Raw genomic sequence first — 21592 nt, forward strand, 5'->3', positions numbered from 1 at the left:
GGGTGTCCCGGTGTGGAGAAGGGGCGGGGGGCGCAGAGGGATCAGACAGAGCCAGGCCGGCCGCTCACAGCCTTTACTAGGCAGCCCCCCGGCCCCGGGCGCGGCTCCGCCTCCTCCGCGTCGCTGTGACATCAGCCGTGACGACACATGGGGGGGGTGTGTCCCTGGGAGAGACGGAGATACCCCCCCCCCAAAACCCAGCTCAGGGGTCACGCGGGTTTGTGGGGCACCGGTGGGATGGGGGGAGGAGGCGGCGGCGTGGTTGTTATTGTGGGGTCGGGGGACTACGGGGGTTTGTGGGGGTTATTGGGCGGTCGGGGGGCTATGGGGGCTGGGTGTTCTTGTAGGGTCGGAGGGCTAAGGGGGGTATGTCTTATTGTGGAGTCGGGGGCTATAGGTGGTGGGTGTTATTGTAGGGTTGGGGGGGCTATGGGGGGCTGGGTGTTATTGTGGGGTCTGGGGGCTATGGGGGGACTGGGTGTTACTGTGGGGTCGGGGGGCTATGGGGGGACTGGGTGTTACTGTGGGGTCGGGGGGCTGTGGGGGGCTGGGTGTTGTTGGGCGGTCGGGGGGCTATAGGGGGGCTGAGTGTTACTGTGGGGTCGGGGGGCTACAGTGGTGGGTGTTACCAGGGGGTAGGGGGCTATGGGGGGGCTGAGTAGTGTTGTGGGGTTGGGGGGGCTATAGGGGGGCTGGGTGTTGCTGTGGGGTCGGGGGGCTACAGGGGTGGGTGTTACCGGGGGGTAGGGGGCTATGGGGGGGCTGAGTATTGTTGTGGGGTTGGGGGGGCTATAGGGGTACTGGGTGTTACTGTGGGGTCGGGGGGCTACAGGGGTGGGTGTTACCGGGGGGTAGGGGGCTATGGGGGGGCTGAGTATTGTTGTGGGGTTGGGGGGGCTATAGGGGGGCTGGGTGTTGCTGTGGGGTCGGGGGGCTACAGTGGTGGGTGTCATCGGGGGGTAGGGGGCTGGGGGGGCTGAGTATTATTGTGGGGTCGGGAGGGCTCCCAAGACTGGGTATTACTGGGGGGTCGGGAGCCTATGGCGGCTGGGTGTTATTGGGGGTCAGGGGGCTACGGGGGGGCTGGATGTTATTAGGGGGTTGGGGGACTATAGGAGGGGCTGGGTGTTATTGGGGGATCTGGGGGCTATGGGAGCTGGGTGTTATTGTGGGGTCGGAGGGCTAAGAGAGGTATGTCTTATTGTGGAGTTGGGGGGGGCTATAGGTGGTGGGTGTTATTGTAAGGTTGGGGGGCTTTAGGGGCTGGTGTTATTGTGGGGTCTGGGGGCTATGGGGGGACTGGGTGTTATTGTGGGGTCAGGGGGCTACGGGAGGCTGGGTGTTATTGGGGGGTCACTGGTCTTATTGCAGGGCCCTGGGTGTTACACAGGGTCCCTGGGGTGGGTGTTATCGTAGGGTCTCCCCACGCTGGGCTGTTGTGGGGTCTCCCCAGGCTGGGTTGTTTTGGGGTCTCCCCACACTGGGCTGTTGTGGGGTCTCCCCAGGCTGGGTTGTTTAGGGGTGTCCCCACACTGGGGTATTGTGGGGTCTCCCCAGGCTGGGTTGTTTTGGGGTGTCCCCACGCCGGGCTGTTGTGGGATCTCCCCAGCTTGGGGGGCTGTTTTGGGGTGTCCCCAGGCTGAGTTGTTGTGGGGTCTCCCCTCGCTGGGTGGTTGCTGTGGGGTCTCCCCTGGCAGGCCTGTTCCTGCACAGGTCTGTTATTGTAGGGTCTCCTGTGCTGGTGGGTGCCAGCACCCCCCAGGCTGTACCTGCTGCTCTGGGGGCAGCCTGGGTGCCAGGGGGGGCTGCCCTCACCCCCTGTTACCAAGGGCTCCTTAACAGGGGGCCCTTCCTGACCCTGCTTTGGGAAGGGCTGGGGGGGTCCGTGTCCCCCCACGTGTCCCCTGGCATGGGAAGGGGCACCGCTCCTTGTTGCAGGGACAGGGGGTGCTGGGGGCAGGGGTTGGGGTGCCAGGGTATGGGGTGTCAGGGAGGTGGAATGGGGCAGGGGATTGGGGGTGTGCTGGGTGGGATGTTGGGGAGCAGGGAATGGGGTACCAGGGTAATTGGGGGTGCCAGGGGATGGGGTGCTGGGATGGGGAGGGGGAGGTCACAGGGGGTGCCAGGATGGGAGGAAGTGACAGGGGATAGCAGGGAGAGTAATGGGGGGGTGCCAGGGGTTGGCATTCCAGGATAATTGAGGGTGCCAGGGGGTGGGGTGCCAGGATAGGGGGGTGCTAGGGGATGGGGTGCCAGGTTAATCGGGAGTGCCAGGATGGATAGGGTACCAGGGGATGGAGTGCCAGGGGATAGGGTGCCATGGTAATGGGGTGCCTGGATGGGGGGGGTGCCAGCAGATGGGGTACCAGGGTAATGGGGAGGTGCTGGGGTAATGGGGCAATGCCAGAGGGTGGGGTGCCAGGGTAATAAGGGGTACCAGCGGATGAGATGTCAGGGGATGGGGTGCCAGGGTAATGGGGTACCTGGATGGGGGTGGTGCTAGCGGATGGGGTTCCCAGGGTAGTGGGGAGGTGCTGGGGTAATGGGGTGATGCCTGCAGATGGGATGCCAGGATGGGTGGCAGTTATGCGGGCAGGGGGTGCCAGAGCAGGAGATTGGGGTCCAGAGGAGCAAGTGGGGTGGTGATACCGGGGACCGGGGCGGCGGGGCTGCGGGAGTGGGGTGCCAGGTGAGCGCACGCGGTGCCTGTGCCCCCGCCAGCCCCGCTGCCTGCCCGGGGCTATTTGAAGTGGGATAAGAAATGCTCCACGGGGTACCGGGGCGAGTCGATGCCCAGCGCCTGGCACAGCCCCAGCAGGCGCAGGCAGGCCTCGGCCCGCGTCGCCCCGCCGCACGCCACGCTCAGGCAGGGCTCCTCGTACTCCCCGTCCCCCGCCGTCTCCTCGAAGAGGCGGTTGAGGCGGACGAGGCCGCGGCTCTGCAAGGCCTGCAGCGCCGCCAGCCCCCCGCCCCCACCCAGGGTGGTCCTGTGCTCTGAATCCAAGCACATCACCCCGGCTAGGTGGGTGCGGGGCGTGGGGCGAGCGGGCAGCACCGGCGGTAGGCCCAAGGCCACCAACACGGCTGCCAACAGCAGGTCGGGCCCATAGACCTCCCGGATCCAGTCGCGGAGGTAGAAGCCCCCCATGCGGGGGTTGATCTCCAGCAGGCGCGGCCCACCCGGCCCCAGCTTGAGCTCCACGTTGAAGACGCCGTTGTGCAGGCCGCAGGCCAGGCAGCACTGCAGGGCCGCCCTCACCAGCTGGGCCTGCCGGTCGGCGGGCAGGCAGGAGGGCAGGCAGGCTGCCGTCTCCAGGAAGGCGGGCAGGCGCGTGGGGCCGTTGTCGGACACCCATGCGCCCAGGAGGCGCCCGTCGAAGACCACCAAGTCGACGTCATGCTCGGTGCCCGGGACGTACTCCATCAGCAACATGGCGTTGCCCCAACCCAACCCGATGCCCGGGTGATCGGCATCGTCCCGTAGGTCCTGCCAGAGCCGGGCGGCGTGAGCGTGGCACTGCCCTGCGCTCTCCACCAACCGGACACCGACGCCGCCGGCGCCGAACTCCAGTTTGGCCACGGCGGGGAAGGGCACGGTGCCCGCCGCCCGTTCCACATCCCCGTGGCTCTGCAGTCGGCGGCAGGGCACGGCAAAGGCAGCGGGCGGTGGGCGGCCGTGGCGGCACCGTTGCAGGTGTTGGTGGGTCCGGCTCTTCTGCTTGGCCACACGGATGGCGGCAGGCGGGCTGCCGCGGAGCCCCAGGCGCTGACACACCAGTGCTGCCAGTACCACGCAGTCATCCCAGTAGGAGAGGCAGGCGTGGGGCCGCAGTCCCCGGGCGCGTATCAGCTCCGTCACCCGCTCCGCATGCTCCTCGTCCCGCCGGTGCTCCCGGCTGTCGTAGGGCAGGAAGGTCTGCACCAGCCCCGCCGCAAAGTGCTCCGGGTCTGACTCCACCAGGTGGATCTGTGTCCCCAAAGGGGGATGTCAGCATGGCAGCGGGGACACTTGTGTGGCATCGTAGCTCTGCCGCCGCCATCCCCCACCCCACCCCTCCATGGAGAGACAGCCCGACTCATGGGCGCAGCAACCAGGCAGGGGGAATGCTGTGCAGAGTGAGTGTTCACTCTGGAACCTACTGATGGCAGGCAGCCCCCCACTTCCTCACCCTCAGGCCATAGTCGCGTGCCGCCTCCCAGACGAAGCTCTTGCTGACACCGCCGGCCCCGATGAGCAGGATATCCTTGCCCTCGACCAGGTGGCATTGTGCCTTGTGCAGCAGGGCCTCGGCCAACAGCCGGGGCAGGTCACTGGGGGGCTGCCCCACAGCGTGCCCCATGGCCTCGGCCAGCAGGCAGGTCTCCAGGCACCGCTGGCTGTTGGTGGACAGGGCCACCAGCTCCAGGGTCTCATCCACGCACGCCAACAAGAAGTCCACGCCTGGGGACGGGGATGGGGATGGGGACGCTGCGCTCAGCACCGTGCTGGCAGCATCACCTCCATCCCCACCCCCCACCCCCGCCCTGGGGATCAGAGCTGTTTGCTACACCCCACTCACCCAGGAAGTCAGTGTGGGCGCGGGCGCCGCCACGCTGCTCGGGGCTCAGCTCAGCTTCGGCAGCCAGGAGCGCGGCCATGGCGGCCTCGGCGGCCTCCCGCAGCTGTGTGGCCAGGGCCTGGCGCTGGCTGGGGGCCGTCACCCCCCATTGCTGCAGGCTGCTGTCCAGGCCCTGGGGCAGCGCCGCCCCATGCCGCACCGGGGCCTCCGCGCGCCCCACGCCACATGCCACCTGCGGGGCACAGGAATGGGGATATGGGGTGGCACTGCGTAGCGTGGGGACACGCTGACTGTGGGCACAGGGACACAGGGTGGCACCATAGTGTGGGGACATGGGTTACCACCAGCTCCACTGTGCTGTGGGGACATGGATGCTACCAGCACCTGGAGATGCCCAGGGCCAAAATGGTGTGGGGACATGGATGCCACCAGCTCCCAGGAACACCCAGGGCCACTGTGGCATGGGGACATGGATGGCCACCGTCACCTGGGGACATGCAGGGCCACCATGGTGTGGGGACATGGATGGCCACCAGCACCTGGAGATGCCCAGGGCCAAAATGGTGTGGGGACATGGATGCCACCACTCCCTAGGGACACCCAGGGCCACTGTGGCATGGAGACATGGATGGCCACCGTCACCTGGGGACATGCAGGGCCACCATGGTGTGGGGACATGGATGCCACCACTCCCTAGGGACACCCAGGGCCACTGTGACATGAGATCATACACTCCCCTGGGTGTGGGTGCCCGCACCTCCCACGTCCCCCGCCCCCCACGCCCCCCAGCCATTCAGGCAGGGCTGTACCTGGCAGAGCTGGGGCCGGTCCCCCCAGGACCTGCAGACCAGGGTGCAGATGCGCAGAGCCATGGGCAGCCGTGGGGCTGGGCTGCCTGGGGGGCGAGGGACAGGGCAGGCACGGCCGCCGCCCGGGGGCAGGGGTCCCTGCCCAACACCCCCCAACACACACACACCCCCGTGGGCTTCTGGGACACCGTGTGGGACCATGGTTGCCCCGTCCAACCCCCAACCCCAGGGGACCACAGGGACCCGCATGGCCACCGTCACCCCCAGCACCTTGGGACAGTAGGGACTTCAAGGTGGTCACCCCCCCCCAACCCTTACCCTGGGGGACTGGGTGGGGCCATCACCTTCCCCTCCAAACCCATCCCAGGGGACATTGGGGGTCCACGGTGACCACTTTCCCTCCCAAACCCACCCCAGGGGACATTGGGGGTCCATGGTGGCCACCTCCCCCCCTAAACCCACCCCAGGGGACTATGGGCATTCATGGTGGCCACTTTCCCCCCACCCCAGGGGACATTGGGGGTCCATGGTGGCCACCTCCCCCCCTAAACCCACCCCAGGGGACTATGGGCATCCATGGTGGCCACTTTCCCCCCACCCCAGTGGACATTGGGGGTCCATGGCACATGACTATGGGGGCCCATGCTTCATGCCCTACCCCAGGACTTTGGTTTCCCCCATGGCCACCCACCCCAGGGGACGGACATGTGGGCGGCACGGCTGCAGGGACCCCAGGGAGCCCGGTGGGGTGGAGTGGGGTGTGAGGGGTGGGGCCCTTCCCTCCCATCCCAGTGTGGTGGGCACCCGAGGGCGGGGGCCTTACGTGGGGGGGGCATGGGCAGGCGGGCGGTGGGCACCATGGCCTCCAGCAGGACGCTGTCCTCCTCCCGCAGCCCATGGAGCCGAGCACCCACCGCTTGCGCCACCGCCGCCCCCTCCGCCTTCCCATGGGTGCTGCGGGCGCCCGTCCCACGCCACCGCCACCCCGCTGGACGCACCACCACCTGCGCACATTCCCCCCACCGTGTCACCCCACGCCATGTGTCCCCCTCCCCACCTGGTGCCACCACCCCCCTCCCCAAAAATAAGCCACCCCACCACCCCGCTGCAGTTATCACCCCCAGAACATGTGACCCACAGGTACCCCCTGAACACCCCGCCGTGCCCCACACCTCCCTGCCCACCCCCCCTGCAGCCCCCTGTGGGAGCCCACCCACCCGTGCCCACCTGGCTGTAGGGCTCCATGGCGGTGCCCCCCAGGAAGGCGTCCACCTCCTGCTGCACCAGGCTCTCCTGGCCTTGGGGGTCCTCCAGCCGCACCAGCCTCACCCCAGGGGGCGATGGGTCCACGGGTAGGTGCCCCCCAGTCCCCAGGACAAATGCCAGGGTGGGGGGCACGGGCAGGTTGGCACGGGCCGCCAGCACCCAACGGGTGACCAGTGGGTCCTCGAGCCGGCAGGTGAGCGGGACCGACCCCCCCATGGGGCAGTCGAGGTCCCGGGCCAGCTCGCCCACCCAACCGCCCTCAGGACCCCCCGCTGCAAATGTGCCCGTCACGTAGTTGGCTCGCCGGGGGGGCATGTAGGTCTCCAGGGTGCTGTGACCCCCTGCCTCGAAGGAGACCCCCTGGGAGAGCAGCAGGGACCAGGCGCCTGGGGACGTCTCCGAGGGCACCCGGCTGGCCCAGGTGGGTGACAGGCACAGGACCATGGCACCTGCAAGGGGGGGCAGGGGCGTGGGCAGTGGCAGCCATGGCCCCCTGCCCTGAGACACTGGCCCCTGGCAAAAGGGGCTTCCACCCAAGGAGGGGATGTAGTGCGGGGAGTGATGCTACCGCTGCCCCAGCACCCTGGGGTGGCATTTGATGCCAGCACTGGTGTGTACTGGAGTTAACGGGGATGCCAATGTGGGGGTGGTGTGTGTGTGGGGGGGGGGGGGGGCAGCCACACCCCCTGCCTCAGTTTCCCTCCCGGATACACAGGCACAGGGGACCCCTGGGTGGGATGTGGGGAGCACAGGCTGTGGGTTCATGGGTGTCTTGTACGGGACTGGCAGGGTGGGGGTGGGCACCCCCGGGGGGGGCTGTACCCACCTGGGCAGCGGCTGCCACCCTCCAGCAGGACGGGCAGGAAGGCGGTGGGGGACCCCAGGATGCAGACGGTCATGTCCAGCGGGCCAAATCCTGCCGGCGGGGCAAGGTTTAACACCCCCGCGGGGGGGCTAGGGGTGGGGCAGGCACACACCATCCCCATCCTGACCCCGGCGCCCCAGCCCGGCTGGGACCCTCCCCGCGAGTCCCTGCCCCCCCCGCCCCCAGCTCCCAGGCCCCCCCACCCGTGCGGGGCTCTGCGGAGCGGTCCAGCGTGCGGGGCAGCCCCTCCCGGCGCAGGGCGCTCTGGAGCAGGCCGTAGGCGTGGGGGGCACAGCCGGGGTCCCCGATGTCCTCGGGCACGTCGCCGTCGGGGCTCTCGTCTTCCAACCAGCCCGGGCACAGCGCCTCCGGCCCGGCCCACTGAGGCTCCGCCGGGCTCGGCGCCGGCTCCGCGCTGCTCTGCTCCACCGAGAGCTGCGGGGGGGGCGGAGGGGGGGGGACTGAGGGGCGGGCAGAGGGCTGGCGGGGGTAAGGGGAGGCAGGAGGTGGTGGTGGTTGGGGTAAGGGGTGGCAGGAGGTGATGGGAGTAAGGGCTGGCAGGGGCTGGCAGGGGGTAAGGGTTGCAGGGGGCTGGCAGAGGGTCAGGGGTTGCAGGGGGCTGGCAGAGGTTGGGGGCTGGCAGGGGGTGATGGGAGAGTGGTGAGAGGATGGTAGGGGGGTAAGGGGTGGCAGGGGCCTGGCAGGGCAGTAGCAGGGGGACAGAGGGGTGTCAGGGCACTGGGTGGCTGGCGTTAGGGTGTAAGGGGCTGGCAGAGCACTGGCAGGGGATAAGGGGCTGGCAGGGGGCTGAGGGGCTGGCAGGGGGGGTGAGGGGATTGAGGGGCTGGCATGGGGCTGGCAGGGGCAGGGGGTGGTGGCAGGGGACTGGCAGGGATGTAGCAGGCTGGCAGGGGTGTCGGGCCCTGGCAGGGGGCTGTGGGGCTGGCGGGGAGCTGGCAGAGGTGTAAGGGGCTGGCAGGGGCTAGCGGGGTGTAAAGGGCTGGCAGGGACTGGCAGGGCTGTAAGGGGCTGGGGGGGCAGGGGGTGGTGGCAGGGGGCTGAGGGGCTGGCAGGGGGCTGGTGTTGGGCCAGACATGGGGGACACGGGGACAAGGGGTCTGCCTGAGGGAGCTGGGACAGCCGTGGTGGGGAAGGGGCAACCACGGGGGCAGAAGGGAGCAGGGCGCCCAGATGCCGGGCGGGGGGGCGGGGCGGGGGGGGGTGTCAGGGTGTTGGGGGGCCGCGGGTGCCGGGCGCAGCGCCGCGGCTCCGGGGCTCGGGGGCCGTGCCAGCCGCCGGGGCTGCCAGCTCCGGGACAAAGCGGGCCCTTGTCCCTGCGGGGTCACGCGGCGGGTGGGCGCCGCGGGAGGTGGGCACGGCGTGCCACGCCGCCTGCTCCCCCGGCAGCGCCCGGCACCACCGGGCACCCCTCCCCCGGGATCACCGGGCACCCCCCCACCCCGGGTCCACTCACCATCCTGCTGGCCCAGGGGCTGCAAGAGACGGACGGGCAGAGAGTTAGCGGGGTGGCTCCAGGGACCTGCCACCCCCACCCAAACACAGGGATACCCACCCCTCCTCCGCATCACCCTCCCTGAAACAGGGCACCCTCTTCTGCAGCCCCCGCCGGGGCCAGGCACCCTTCCTGGGGCAGCCCCCGGTGTCCCATGTTGTGCTCCCCCCGGTGCCAGCCCCGGTGTCCCCATGTTGTGCCCCCGGCGCCGGCCCCGGTGACCGCGGCGGATCCGGCTGAGCCCGAGCGGGATTAGCGTAATCCCGCACCGGCTCAGCGCGGCCGCGGGCAACCCCAGCCCTGGGGTGCCAAGGTGCCCTGGGGAGACAGATACAACCCCCCCCCCCAACTCACACACACACATAGCCCCCCCCCATACACGGGGTGTCCCAGCGCTCAGCAGGGTGCCTGGCGCCCCGTGGAGGGAAACTGAGGCACGGAGCTGAGCAGTGCCCGCTCGCTGTCACCCATCCGGGCCGGCCCCAGCCCAGCTCCTACAGCCCCGTAGGGTGTCCCCATGGGGTGACAGGGTTTGGGGACACACGGCTTGGCTCTCTGCCTGCTGCTGAACGTTCACCAGCACGAGGACCCCCCCAAAACCCCAACATGGGGCACCCTGTTCCCCCATCCTCAAGCTGTGGACCACCCTTAGTTCCTGGCCGGTGATGGGGGTGGTCCCTGTGGTCCCCTCTCTGGTATGGCTGTGACCCCCGCTCCTGTCCCGGGTACCTTGGGGTGCGAGCCGTGGCCCAAGAGCACGCAGGGGGACACCGCCTGGCACAGGGGACACCGGGTGGCTCTGGCCTTTAAATCGCCCCCCTTTCCCCCCCCCCCGTGCCACCCCGGGGTGCCCGGCCCTCGGCCCCGTGCCCCGGATTAGGCGGCGGGCACAGCCAGGCAGCACAGAGCCCCATTGTCCCCTCCACCCCGGATTGGGGGGCGTAAGGGGGGGTTGGGGGGGTGTCACAGGCACCTCTCGCCAGGTGCTGGCACCCTCACCCCGAGCTCGCACCCCAGTGCCAGGCCTTGTCCCCATCTCCACAGACAGTGAGGGGCTGTGGGGGCCGGGGGACAGGGGCTCGGTGGGTGTGTCGGGAGGTCTCCGTCCCCCCTGTCCCCGTCCCTGAGCTGGCCAGGCTGGGCATGGCCCCCCCCCCGCTCCCCCAGCATGGCGGAGCTGCCAGGCCGCACGTCCCCCGGCTTAGCTCCAGCTGCCCACGGCGTCAGTCACCGGCACCCACAGGCACCGGGCCACCGGCTCGGCCAGCACGCCCCCGCCGGGCACCCACGGCCCCCCAGCGACACCCGTCCCACGGTCAGGGGTGCACCGCGGCGCACGCTCCGCGTGGGCACGCGTGTGGGTGTCAGCACACGCGTGTGGGTAGGAGCACACGCGTGTGGGTAGGAGCACAGGCGTGTCCACACGCAGGCGAAGGCACACACACAGATGCAGGAACACGTGTGTGTGCGCACACGCGTGCGCGGCCACACATGTAGGCGTGTACACACACGAAGACAGGCACAGGAGCACGCACAGCACATGCGTGCACACACCTGTGCAGGCACAGGCACGCGTGCACAGGCACACGCGCACGCGCACACGCGTGCACCGCCACACACACAGCTGCAGACACAGCTGCATGCACGCCCACACACACACGTGTCTGCACACACATGTATGCACACACACACATGTATGCACACACACATGTATGCACACACGTATGCACACACATATGCACACACACATATGCACACACACACACGTATGCACACACACATATGCATACACACACATGTATGCACACACATGTATGCACACACACACGTATGCACACACACACATATGCACACACACACACGTATGCACACACACACACATATGCACACACACACACGTATGCCCCCCCCCCCACGTATGCACACGCATGCACACATACATGTATGTCCACGCATGTACCCCTGCAGGCGTGTCCCCCACCCGCGTGTGTACCCCCCCCGAACCCCCCCCGTCCCGGCCCCCGCTGCTCCCGCACCCCCCGGCGCGTTCACCCCCCAAAAGCACACTTCCCCCCCCACCCCTACAGCCCCCGTGTCCTCCCCGGTCCCGCCCGTGCCAGGACCCACCGGTCGGTCCGTCCGGTGCTGTCGCGTCCCGCACAGCGCCTGTGCCCGCTCCGGTCCCGGCGGCAGCGCCTCCCGCCCGGGCGGGGCGGCCCCGGGGAGGGGCGGGGCGGGGCCGGGGGACCCGGGGGGACCGGCAGGGGGGGGATGTGCCGGGGGCGGGGGGGTGAAGGGTGAGGATGCTCGTGGGGGGGAGGGGGTGGCAGGTGCCGGGACAAGGGGGCGGCGGGGAGCCGGGAGCGGGACGCGGGGGTCACGGTACCGCCGGGGGGGGGCCCGGGGCGGGGGCCGGGGCCAACTGGCGGGGTCAGCCGGGGCCGGCGGTAAAACTGACACCGCGGAGTGGAAATGTCAGGGCCGGGGCCAGGCGGCTGTTCCCCCCCGCCCCCCCCCCCCCCCATCCTCAGAGCTATTCCCGACCACCCGGCACCCGGCACGCGCGGGAATGGCACGAGAATGGCATGGCATGGGAATGGCACAGCACAGGAATGGGAATGGCATGGGAATGGCATGGGAATGGACAGGGAATGGCATGGAAATGAGAATGGCACAGACATGGGAATGGGAATGGCATGGGAATGGCATAGGAATGGGAATGGGACGGACATGGGAATGGCACGGCATGGGAATGGCACAGCACAGGAATGGGAATGGGAATGGAATGGGAATGGCGTGGGAATGGACATGGGAATGGCATGGAAATGAGAATGGCACAGACATGGGAATGGCATAGGAATGGGAATGGAACGGACATGGGAATGGCACAGCACAGGAATGGGAATGGGAATGGAATGGGAATGGCGTGGGAATGGACATGGGAATGGGAATGGCATGGGAATGGCATAGGAATGGGAATGGGACAGACATGGGAATGGCACGGCAGGGGAATGGCACAGCGCAGGAATGGGAATGGCATGGGAATGGCACGGACATGGGAATGGCGTGGGAATGGGAATGGACATGGGAATGTACATGGGAATGGACATGGGAATGGCATAGACATGGGAATTGCACGGAGATGGACATGGGAATGGCATGGGAACGGCACAGCACAGTCATGGGATGGACGCAGGAATGGCACAGCATGGACACGGGAATGTTATGGCACAGACGCGGGAATGGCACGGCACGGGAACGGCCCAGGAACGACCCGGCCCAGGGCCCGCGGGCAGGGGGCGGCGGCGGGCCCGGGGGCCGTGACTTCCCCTTCCCCCTTCCCTCCCTCAAACCCCCCGGGCCCGGCTCCGCGCCCCGCGCAGGGCTCAGCCCCCGCCGGGCCCCTCCCGGGACTTCGGGGCGTCCCCAGGGAACCCCCGCTGGCAACAGCCTCCCGGCAACGGCTCGAGCTGCCCGCGGCGGCGGCCCCTCGGGCCGGGGGGAGCGGGAGCACCGGTGCCCCGTTTGGGTCCCTGCCGGGCACCGTGTCCCCTCCCCGGGGTGATCCCGTGCCGCGATGCCGTCACCAGGGGTCCCCGCGCCCCTCCCCGGACCGTCCCCGTGCCCCCGTGCCGGCACGCCGGTACCGGGCGGCCCCGTGACCCCTCCTGGGCTGTCGCGGTGCTGGGATGCCGGTGCCGGGGGTCTCCATGCCCCCTCCCCGGGGTGATCCCACGCCGGGATGCCGGTGCCGGGGATCCCCATGCCCCCTCCCCGGCAGTCCCCGTGCCCGAGGGCCGGGATGCCGTTACCGGGCGTCCCCGTGCCCCGTCCCGGGGCTGTTCCCGTGCCCGTGGTACCGGGCCGGTACCGGGCGTCGCCGGAACGCCTCCCCGGGCCGTCCCCGTCCCCATCCCCGTCCCCGTCCCCCCCCGTCCCGGACTCCCGGCGCGGCGCTGATTCCTCCGGGCCGCCAGGGGGCGCCGCTCCCGCCTCCCCTCTCCACCTCCCCCAGCCGCCGCTCCCCCCCGGGCGCGCGGGGCGGGGCGCGAGCGTCCGGCGGCCATGGCGGACACCGAGAAGCTCAACCTCGACTCCATCATCAGCCGCCTCCTGGAGGGTGAGCGGAGCCGCCGACCCGGGTCCCGCACCCACCTCGGGGCCCACACAGGCTCCGGGACCCGCCCCGGACCCGGGACAGGCTCCTGGCCCCGGCCCCCCCCCACCGGCTTCCGCCTCCTGCCCCCCGCCCCCCGCCCCGGGATCCTCCCCGTTCCTCCCCCCCCCGCAACGGCTCCAGGCCCCGTTTAACGGCCTCCGGCCGCCCCCAATGGCCCCGGTTCCCCCTTCGCGGCCTCCGGGCGCGCTCCCCCCCGCACCCCCCCGCCGCGCTCCCTAAAACAGCCGGTTACCCCGGGGTCCCGTCCGTTCCCCCCGCCGCCGAAGGCCGCGAGGGGAAAGCCCCGAGCCCGGGCTCTGTGGGGGCGGTTTGTGGAGCCGGTACCGCGGGCGGAGGATCTTGGAGCTGAGTCTGTGGGGGTGGGAGAGCCTGGAGAATGGCGGAGGAGGGTGCTGAGGGGGGGAGGATCTGGGGGGGCTGGGAGGCTGGGGGGGGCGTGCAGCGGGCGTCAGGGAAGTTTGAGGGGGTGGGTGTTTCTGGGGGATTAAGAGAGAAGTGGGCTGGCAAGGGGGCTGCTAGATTTGGGATGAGCTGGGGGGGGCAATGTAAGGGGGTGGGGGGTGCGTTTGGGCATGGGGACAGGGAGGGGAGAGGATCAGGCGTGGGGAGGCTCTGCCACAGCCCCCAGGTGTGGAAGGAGAGACGGTGGCGTGCTGCTGGGAGGGAGGGGTGATCCATGCCCCTCCCCCATCCTGGGGCAGCCAGGACCCTCTTGGTGTGGGACACCCCCAAATCCCCCACGCCCCTGTCGCTCCCACCAATCCATGGGCCCATTCCCCCCGCTGGCGTGGGGTGTCGGTGGGATCCCTGACTCCGGTCTCTCCGGTGGGCCCAGTCCAAGGATCGCGGCCGGGGAAGAACGTGCAGCTGACGGAGAACGAGATCCGGGGGCTGTGCCTCAAGTCGCGGGAGATCTTCCTCAGCCAGCCCATCCTGCTGGAGCTGGAAGCCCCCCTCAAGATCTGCGGTGAGACCTGGCCGCCGTGCCGCGCCGTGCCGGGCACGGGCTGGGTGAACCCCCAGGGTGGGCTTGGGGGTCCCAGCACAGCCCGGAGTGGCGTGGGGATGGAACGGGGGGGTCTGACGTACACGGTTCCCCCCTCACCCCCTGCTGCCCCCTTCCAGGTGACATCCACGGGCAGTACTACGACCTGCTGCGGCTCTTCGAGTACGGGGGCTTCCCACCTGAGAGCAACTACCTGTTCCTGGGGGACTACGTGGACCGGGGCAAGCAGTCGCTGGAGACCATCTGCCTGCTGCTGGCCTACAAGATCAAGTACCCCGAGAACTTCTTCCTGCTGCGTGGCAACCACGAGTGCGCCAGCATCAACCGCATCTACGGCTTCTATGACGAGTGTGAGTGCTGGGGCTGCCGGGGGCTGCGTCACCCCCAGTGCCGTCACCGTGCACCCCTGTACCTGGCGTCACCCCCGGGGTTCACCCTGATTCTGTCTAAAGCCACCGGGAAAGGGGGCGGGGTGGGGGTTCCTCCTGCCACCCTCCTCGTACCCACCACCAATCTGTGCCACCCCAGTGTTCCCAGCACCATCTGCACCCAGCGTCTTGCACCCACCTCACCCCACCGTGTACCCCCCACCCCCAACCACTTCCATGAGCACACACCTCGCAGACCCCCCCCCCCTCCAGTCTGTGATGTAGCACCACCCCACATCATTGCCCCTGTGCAGCCCTCCCTCCACCGGGTCTGCTGGGTGTCTGGGTGACCGCGAGTGCTTTGCCCATGTGTGGGGGCTCGCGGGGACCCCTCTGCACCCCCGTGAGGGGTGGCACGCAGGCACCTACCCCCTCTCCCTTGTAGGCAAGCGGCGGTACAACATCAAGCTCTGGAAGACGTTCACCGACTGCTTCAACTGCTTGCCCATCGCCGCCATTGTGGATGAGAAGATCTTCTGCTGCCACGGAGGTGGGCGCGGGGCGTTGGGGGCTGAGGAGGGGGACACACACACACAGGACCTCTGTGCCTTTGGGGGTGCCCAGGAGGGGAAGACGAGCTGTTTGGGAGCAGGCGGGTGATGCCGTACCCCGCTTGTTGCCGCAGGGCTGTCTCCCGACCTGCAGTCGATGGAGCAGATACGCCGGATCATGCGCCCCACCGACGTGCCGGATCAGGGGCTGCTCTGCGACCTGCTCTGGTCCGACCCGGACAAGGACGTGCAGGGCTGGGGCGAGAACGACCGCGGCGTCTCCTTCACCTTTGGGGCTGAGGTGGTGGCCAAATTCCTACACAAGCACGACCTGGATCTCATCTGCCGGGCGCACCAGGTACCCCCAAGCAGCACCCATGGGTGGGGGTCCCAAATGGGTACTGTACTCCCCCCCAGCTGGGGCAGCAGTTGCTCCGGGGGCTGCCCCAGGCTGCACAGGGGGAGGTATTTCCCCACCCAGAAGGGGATGTTTGACTTTGAGGGGGTGTCTGACCTGGGTGGGTGAGCCCCTGGGGTGGGTATTTGCTCCCCCACCCCTGCCCCTGGCGCAGGGCTGGGGGGTCGGTTCGTGGCTCAGCACCAGCTCTGGCACAGGTGGTGGAGGACGGTTACGAATTCTTCGCCAAGCGCCAGCTTGTCACCCTCTTCTCGGCGCCAAATTACTGCGGGGAGTTCGACAACGCGGGCGCCATGATGAGCGTGGACGAGACGCTCATGTGCTCCTTCCAGGTGGGCTGGGGGGGGCCCTTCATGCAGGGAAGGGACTACTAGGGGGGCAGGAGGGAGAGGGTTTTTTTTGGGGGAGCGCCTCTGCCCTCAAGGCAGGAGGAGAGCTGGGGGGGAAGAGTGGGGTACAGCGTGTGGACCCCTATCTCATTTCTTCCCCCCCCATCCATTCCCCGCAGATTTTGAAGCCGGCTGACAAGAACAAGGGCAAATACGGGCAGTTCAGCGGGCTGAACCCCGCGGGGCGCCCCGTCACCCCTCCCCGCAACTCTGCCAAAGCCAAGAAATGAGCCATGAGCGTCCCCCCTGACCCCCCCAAACCCCGCTTCCCCAGCTGGGGTCCGCGCCCCCCCCCCAACTTCCCGCTCTCAACATCAGGTCGCTTTTCTTTCGACTCATTTTTTATTTGTAGGATCCTGCCGCTCCCCCCCCCCCCCTCGCTGCCCCGCTCCACCGAAACCAAATGCAGCCCCAGGACAGGGACCTCTGGGGCCAGGGGGGAGCCCAGAGCCCAGCCCTGGGGTGGCAGTGGAGGAGGGGGGGTGCAGGAGGATTATTTTTTGGGGAATAAACTTGTAATGGGTCACGGGGGGGGTGCCTGTGTTTGGGGGTGGGGGGATGATGATGGGTTGAGGTGGCTCCGCGTCCTTGGGGCTCTCAGTACTCGCCGTCACTGTCCTCTGCCAGCACCTCCTGGCTGGGGGCCAGGCTGGGCCCCCCCGGTGTCAGCACAGAGCCAAAAAACAGTGAGCGAAACTGGGGTGGGAGAAAGGGGGGTAGGTCTGGGTCAGGAGGGGGCTGTGCCCATCCTTCTGCCCCCAGGCCCACCTGGCCCCCACTCCAGACCTTCTTGTGGGGGGGCGTTCCTGGCACAGCTCCTTCCTCTTCCTCCTCCTCCTCGGGGTCGCTTTCAGCTGGATCCGGGGTACGCAGGGGGAAGGTGGGGCTGGGGGGTGCCCCCGAGCCCCCCTCATAGGCACTGGTTTCCATGGCGATCATGTAGGACTCGAGGTCATCAGCAAACTCATCCGGTGGGGCGGTGAGGTGGGAGGCACTTGGGGCGAGAGTGCGTCAGAAGGGGCAGCGAGGGGTAACCGTTCACTCTGGTCCCTACTGATGGCAGCTGGGGGTGGGGGCTCCACTTACCCGTTGGTTGGAGGGGGCTGGGGGTTGCTTTCGGGGTCTGAGAGGGTGGCCAGCACCAGGTGTACCTCCAGCACTGTGTCTTCCAGGGTGAAGATCACCGGCCTAGGGGCACAGAGGGCTTGAAAGGGAATGGGGTGGGGTTGGGGAAGAGGGATGGCAGGTGTCTGGTGGGGGCTGGGAGCCCCCACTCCTACCTGCCGGGTGCGTCGTAGTGGATGGTGAGGGGCAGGTTGGAGGCCTCAGCAAAGGTCAGCAGCCCCTGGGGGCAAAGAGGGGGTTGAGGGGGGGTTGGGAGGTGTGTTTGGGTTGGGAGGTGTGTTTGGGCTGGGGGTGCTGGGCAGGGGCTCACCCGAAACTCCTTGAGGCAGAAGGTGATGCGGGAGCCCGGGGCCACAGCTACCGTCTGGAACTCGTCCTTGGCCAGCCACAGCTCCGTCACCATCGTCTTGCTGGGCTCTGGGTCGGGTTGCAGGGGGAGGAGGAGGTGGGTCAGGGAGCTGTGCTGGCACCCCAAGGCCAGGGAAGGGGGCAGTGCTCACCCGCCTCCTCCTCCACGTAGTTTCGGAGGCCGATCTTGCCGCCGGGACCGGCCTCCAGCGTCACCTCAGCCAGCGTCTGCGGGAAGTGAACCACGGCCTCCGCCAGCACCCTGGGCGCATGGGAGGGGTGTAAGCACCCCAAAACCCTGCTGGCTTCCGCAAGCACAGCCAACCTCCATCCTTCCACCCACCCTCGGCACCCCCTCTGCCCTTCCCGGCGCCATCTGCACCCCCTTCACCGCCCCCCCCCTCCAGGTCCTCGCTCACCGTGCTGGGCCGGCGATGCTGCTGGCGCAGCTCTGGGTGTCGAAGACGGCCTGGAGCCGCTCGCACTCCTGGAAGGCCAGGTTGTGGGTCTTGGTGACACCTTGGGGGGGGCGCACTGGCTCAGCAGGGCAGGGGTGGGGGGGGTGTGTGTGTCCCCCAACCCCGCAGCCCCCTCCCCACTCACCGTACTTGCAGTGGAGCTGCAGGACGAGGCGGCCCGCCTGGGGCTTGAGCAGGATGAGGCATCTCCACACCGTCTTCTCCAGCGAGGGCAGCGAGCGGAAGACGCCCAGGAAGGACTGTGGGCGTGGGGGGAGGATGGACAGACACAGGCATAGAGGGACAGTCACCACCCCTCTCAACCCCAGTAAATGTCAGTTTGGGGGTGCTCTTCCAACGCCAGTAAGGGGCAGTTTGGGGGTGCCTTCCCAACCCCTGTAAGGGGCAGTTTGGGTGTGACCTTGCAACCCCAGTAACAGGTAGTTTGGGGGTGCCTTCCCAACCCCACTAAGGGGGAGTTTGGGGGTGCCCTTCCAAGCCCGGTTAGGGGCAGTTTGGGGGTGCTGGGCCAGGGTGCTGCACCTTCATGTGGACTTTGCATCGCTGCAGCTCCCGCTCAGGGCCGGGGCCACCTGGCTCGTAGAGCTGGAAGAAGAGGGGTGCGAAGAGGAAGGAGGCGAAGGCGGAGCGTGAGGAGTTGACGGTGCACAGGGAGAGCTGGGGGCAGGGGCAGACAGGGAGAAGGGGGGGTCAGGGCTTTTTGGGGTGCGCCACCTGCTCCCTCTCCCCCCTCCCAGATGGGACTGAGGGGGGGCAGAGGGTGGCCCGGGCAGCACCCCCGTGCCCCGTACCCCGCTCTCGGTGGGCTCCAGGTAGAGCTCGTCCCCGATGCGCGACAGGGAGTGAACGGCTCGGCCGAGGACTGGGGGGGAGGAGAGGAAAAGGGGGGGTAAGGCATGGCACCCCCATACCCCCCCCCCACCCCGGCCTGCCCAGCCCCGCTCACCTTTGACGTTGTCGCCGGTGATGACGCACTTCATGACGTAGGCACCGGGACCGGGCGGGCACGTGGGGGCTTCGCGCCTGCCCGCCCCAGGCCCCGCCCCCAAAGATACACCCTCCCCCCCCCCCTTCTCACACAGACCAGATGGTTGCGCCCGGCGGCTTCCCCGGCGTGGCCGCCCCAAACTCCCCCTCCCCCCCCCAACTCCGCGATGGACGCGTCCAAACTCCCCCTCTCTCCCCCCCCCACCTTTCCCCGGCAGCTCCTTTCCCTCCCCACCCCGGTGGTGCCGCCTTCCCCCCCCTTCAGCGCCCCCCGAGGATGGTCTCGCCTCCAACCCCCCCCCGCCCCGCCCCGCGTCCCCCCCTCCCTCTGCAGCCGGCAGTGGTTCCGCCCGCTTCACCTCCGCGCCCGCACCTTCCCCGTTCCCGCACCGCCTTCGCCCGCCGCTTTCCCATTGGGCAACACGCTTCCTCCGTCCCGCCCCCTCCGTCCTTTCGATTGGCCGCCGCCGCGGCGTGACGGACAGGCTGGTGTTCTCTCGCCTCACGTGACCTCACGGCAGACACCCCTCCCGCCCTCCTCAGACACACCCCCCTCCCCTCAGCGAAGGCAGTCCCACCCCCCTCCCGCCTCCCCGTGCTTCGCTATTGGTCGGAAGTCTTGGAGTGACGTGCCTCTCCGCCAATGGGGCTTCGACGGCGGGAGGCGGCAGTTCGTCGCCTCAGAGCGGTTCTCAGAGGCCGGGCGGTGGTTTCCGGCTCCCGGCTCCGGCTCTCCGGTGACTCCGCGGGTCCTCGTCCTTTCCTCAGGCTTTCGTCCCGGCTTCCTTCCCGCTCCCGGGTCTTTTTCTGCCCGGGTCCCAGCGCTTGCCTTCCCGGAAGGGTCCCCTGTGTTCCCCGGGCCTCTCTGAGGGGCCTGAGCGGCCCCGGTGGGGCTTTGGGAGCCCTGAGCCCGCCCCAGGTCCCCCAGCCCGCCTCCCTGCCCCCTCGAATGCGGCCTTGGGGCTCCAGCCACCCCCCTTTTCTCCCTGGCGAGCACGCTGCCCACCCTCAGGCTGTGCCTAAGGGTGTAGCAGGACTCCCCAGAGCTTGGTGGGAACCCTGGTGAGGGTTTGTGGTAGTCCCTTTCTCTGGGGGAACTCCCCCCCTGGGGAAGTTTGGGAGGGGAGCCCCTCTGCCCTGGGCGATGGTGGAAGGGGATGGAGTAGTTGGGTTGGCAGTGGATAACGGTTTCTCCATCCCGCAGGCGCTGTGCTGGCTGCGTCGCAGTAGAAAGCAGGAGGATCTTACCTGGAAGGCTGGCGCTGTGGTGGTTGCGGCGTGACAGCAATAGCACAGGGTAAGGGGTACAGCTGGTGAGCTCAGCACAGAGGGCTTGCAGGCAGACAGCCCAGAGCGACTGGCTCTCCTGTTTCGGGTCTCGAGGGAGGTTGGGGGATTTCACAGAATCACAGAATGACCAGGTTGGAAAAGACCTTTAAGATGATATCAAGTCCAACCATTCCTGTCCTGTGCTAACCCATATCCCTGAGCACCTCATCTACCCGTCTGTTAAACACACTCAGGGGCAGGGACTCAACCCCCTCCCTGGGCAGCCTGTTCCACATCCCCACAACTCTTTCAGAGAAGAACTTTTCCCTCACATCTGATCTGACTCTGCCCTGGTGCAGCTTGAGGCCATTTCAGCCAGCCCCAAGCGACCAGCTCTCTTGTTTCGGGTCTTGAGGGAAGTCAGGAGATTCAGCCAGCCCCAAACAACTGGCTGTCCCGTTCTGAGTCTTGAGGGAGGTCGGGGGATTTGGCTGCGAGGAACTTGACTCGCGCTCACAGCAGGGTCCTTCAGCACGCTCCTGGAGCCTGCAGCAGGATCTGCAGCAGCTGGAGTCCCTCCTCCCAGGCTTGGTGGCTGTGGAGCCCAAGGCAAGGAGGCTGTAATACATGTCTTGCAGAGCAGGATTGGCACCTGAGGGGGGTTACATAGGGGGGTGCAGAGCCCCTTCCCCACAGCTGCCATCTGCCAGTATGTAGCCTCTCCTACTCCTCTCTCTCTTCCGTCTCAGGTGTGTGGGCAGTGCCTGGGGCCTTTCCCAATGCCTCACTTCCGGGCTTTTGGACGTGATACTCTTGGCAGTGAGTCCCTTCCAGGTAGGCAAACTTCTGACCTCTGTGGGGACGCTCCGCAGGCCAGGCCACATGCACGTGTCTGGGCTCTGACCTCAGGCAGGGAGCTCGGGGGACTCCCAGGCCTGCCTTGGCCTGGGCTTGGGGTCTCTGGCCCTCCGAGGTCGGCTGGATCTGCCTCCCTCCGCCCCTGGGGTGAGCACTGGCTACCGGCCCCTTCCTCCCAGGAGGAGGAGGAGGACGCTGGGATTGTGTGTGAGCGTCCGTTCCAGCTCTGGAACGGCAGCCGGGCTCCTCTGGAGCCGGCGTCCCCAGGAGGGGCTCTGGCCTCGGGGCTCGGCGTTTTATGGGGCTGTGGATAGGACGCAGCTGGCTGCGGTCGTGACACACACACCTCAGCGGTGGCCAAAGCCACACGCACCCCTCCCTCTTCCCCTGGCCGCCCTGAGCCGGTGCTGACGAGGCTCTGGGGACTCGGCTGGAATGGGGACTGGGGCAGGAGCCTGGCAGCTCTCAGAGTGGGGCTCTGGCACCCCCAGGCTCAGCCCACCGCCGCTCTGTCTCTCCCAACACACCCCCCCGGGGCCAAAGACCCCCCCTGTCCGTGTCACCCCCCCCTGCCCTCCCTGGGTGCCCCCTCCCACCCGGCG

General features: G+C 68.2%; 3 protein-coding genes across 3 annotated transcripts; 1 reads left to right on the forward strand and 2 right to left on the reverse strand.

The window, feature by feature from the left end:
• Positions 1-1272: 1272 nt before the first annotated feature.
• CARNS1 (carnosine synthase 1) lies at positions 1273-11206 on the reverse strand. The gene is made up of 10 exons (XM_084262639.1): positions 11140-11206; positions 8974-8992; positions 7703-7934; positions 7461-7550; positions 6596-7083; positions 6192-6372; positions 5369-5454; positions 4560-4791; positions 4170-4441; positions 1273-3967 (listed from the first exon to the last, which is right to left on the reverse strand). Exons 2-10 carry the CDS (start codon positions 8974-8976, stop codon positions 2741-2743), a joined length of 2811 nt encoding a protein of 936 aa, XP_084118765.1. The 5' UTR covers positions 8977-8992; positions 11140-11206; the 3' UTR covers positions 1273-2740.
• Positions 11207-13056: 1850 nt separating this feature from the next.
• Positions 13057-16258, forward strand: PPP1CA (protein phosphatase 1 catalytic subunit alpha). The gene is made up of 7 exons (XM_084263711.1): positions 13057-13132; positions 14028-14159; positions 14318-14548; positions 15012-15116; positions 15252-15475; positions 15733-15867; positions 16044-16258. The coding sequence occupies exons 1-7, from the start codon at positions 13078-13080 to the stop codon at positions 16152-16154; spliced, it is 993 nt and encodes a 330-aa protein (XP_084119837.1). The 5' UTR covers positions 13057-13077; the 3' UTR covers positions 16155-16258.
• A 230-nt stretch (positions 16259-16488) lies between these two features.
• On the reverse strand, positions 16489-18856 carry RAD9A (RAD9 checkpoint clamp component A; the record flags this gene model as incomplete). The annotated part of the gene is made up of 11 exons (XM_084263710.1): positions 16489-16620; positions 16711-16918; positions 17011-17112; positions 17205-17269; positions 17360-17466; positions 17550-17659; positions 17817-17916; positions 18001-18115; positions 18399-18533; positions 18668-18738; positions 18823-18856. 11 exons carry the CDS (start codon positions 18854-18856, stop codon positions 16522-16524), a joined length of 1146 nt encoding a protein of 381 aa, XP_084119836.1. The 3' UTR covers positions 16489-16521.
• Between the last annotated feature and the right edge of the window lie 2736 nt (positions 18857-21592).

This window comes from Gallinula chloropus (assembly GCF_964237585.1).
Source record: "Gallinula chloropus genome assembly, chromosome: 4".
NCBI lineage: Eukaryota > Metazoa > Chordata > Aves > Gruiformes > Rallidae > Gallinula > Gallinula chloropus.

What these genes read in the sequence shown, in the direction of transcription:
- CARNS1 (XM_084262639.1), bottom strand. An exon ending in ACCGGCCCCAGCTCTGCCAG is followed by an intron (nt 4,792 to 5,368) that starts GTACAGCCCTGC and finishes TGTGCCCCGCAG; the next exon opens with GTGGCATGTGGCGTGGGGCG. An exon ending in CGCCCACACTGACTTCCTGG is followed by an intron (nt 4,442 to 4,559) that starts GTGAGTGGGGTG and finishes CCCCGTCCCCAG; the next exon opens with GCGTGGACTTCTTGTTGGCG.
- PPP1CA (XM_084263711.1), top strand. Translation starts at nt 13,078, where the DNA reads ATGGCGGACACCGAGAAGCTCAACCTCGACTCCATCATCAGCCGCCTC. An exon ending in CATCAGCCGCCTCCTGGAGG is followed by an intron (nt 13,133 to 14,027) that starts GTGAGCGGAGCC and finishes CGGTGGGCCCAG; the next exon opens with TCCAAGGATCGCGGCCGGGG. An exon ending in CGCTCATGTGCTCCTTCCAG is followed by an intron (nt 15,868 to 16,043) that starts GTGGGCTGGGGG and finishes CATTCCCCGCAG; the next exon opens with ATTTTGAAGCCGGCTGACAA.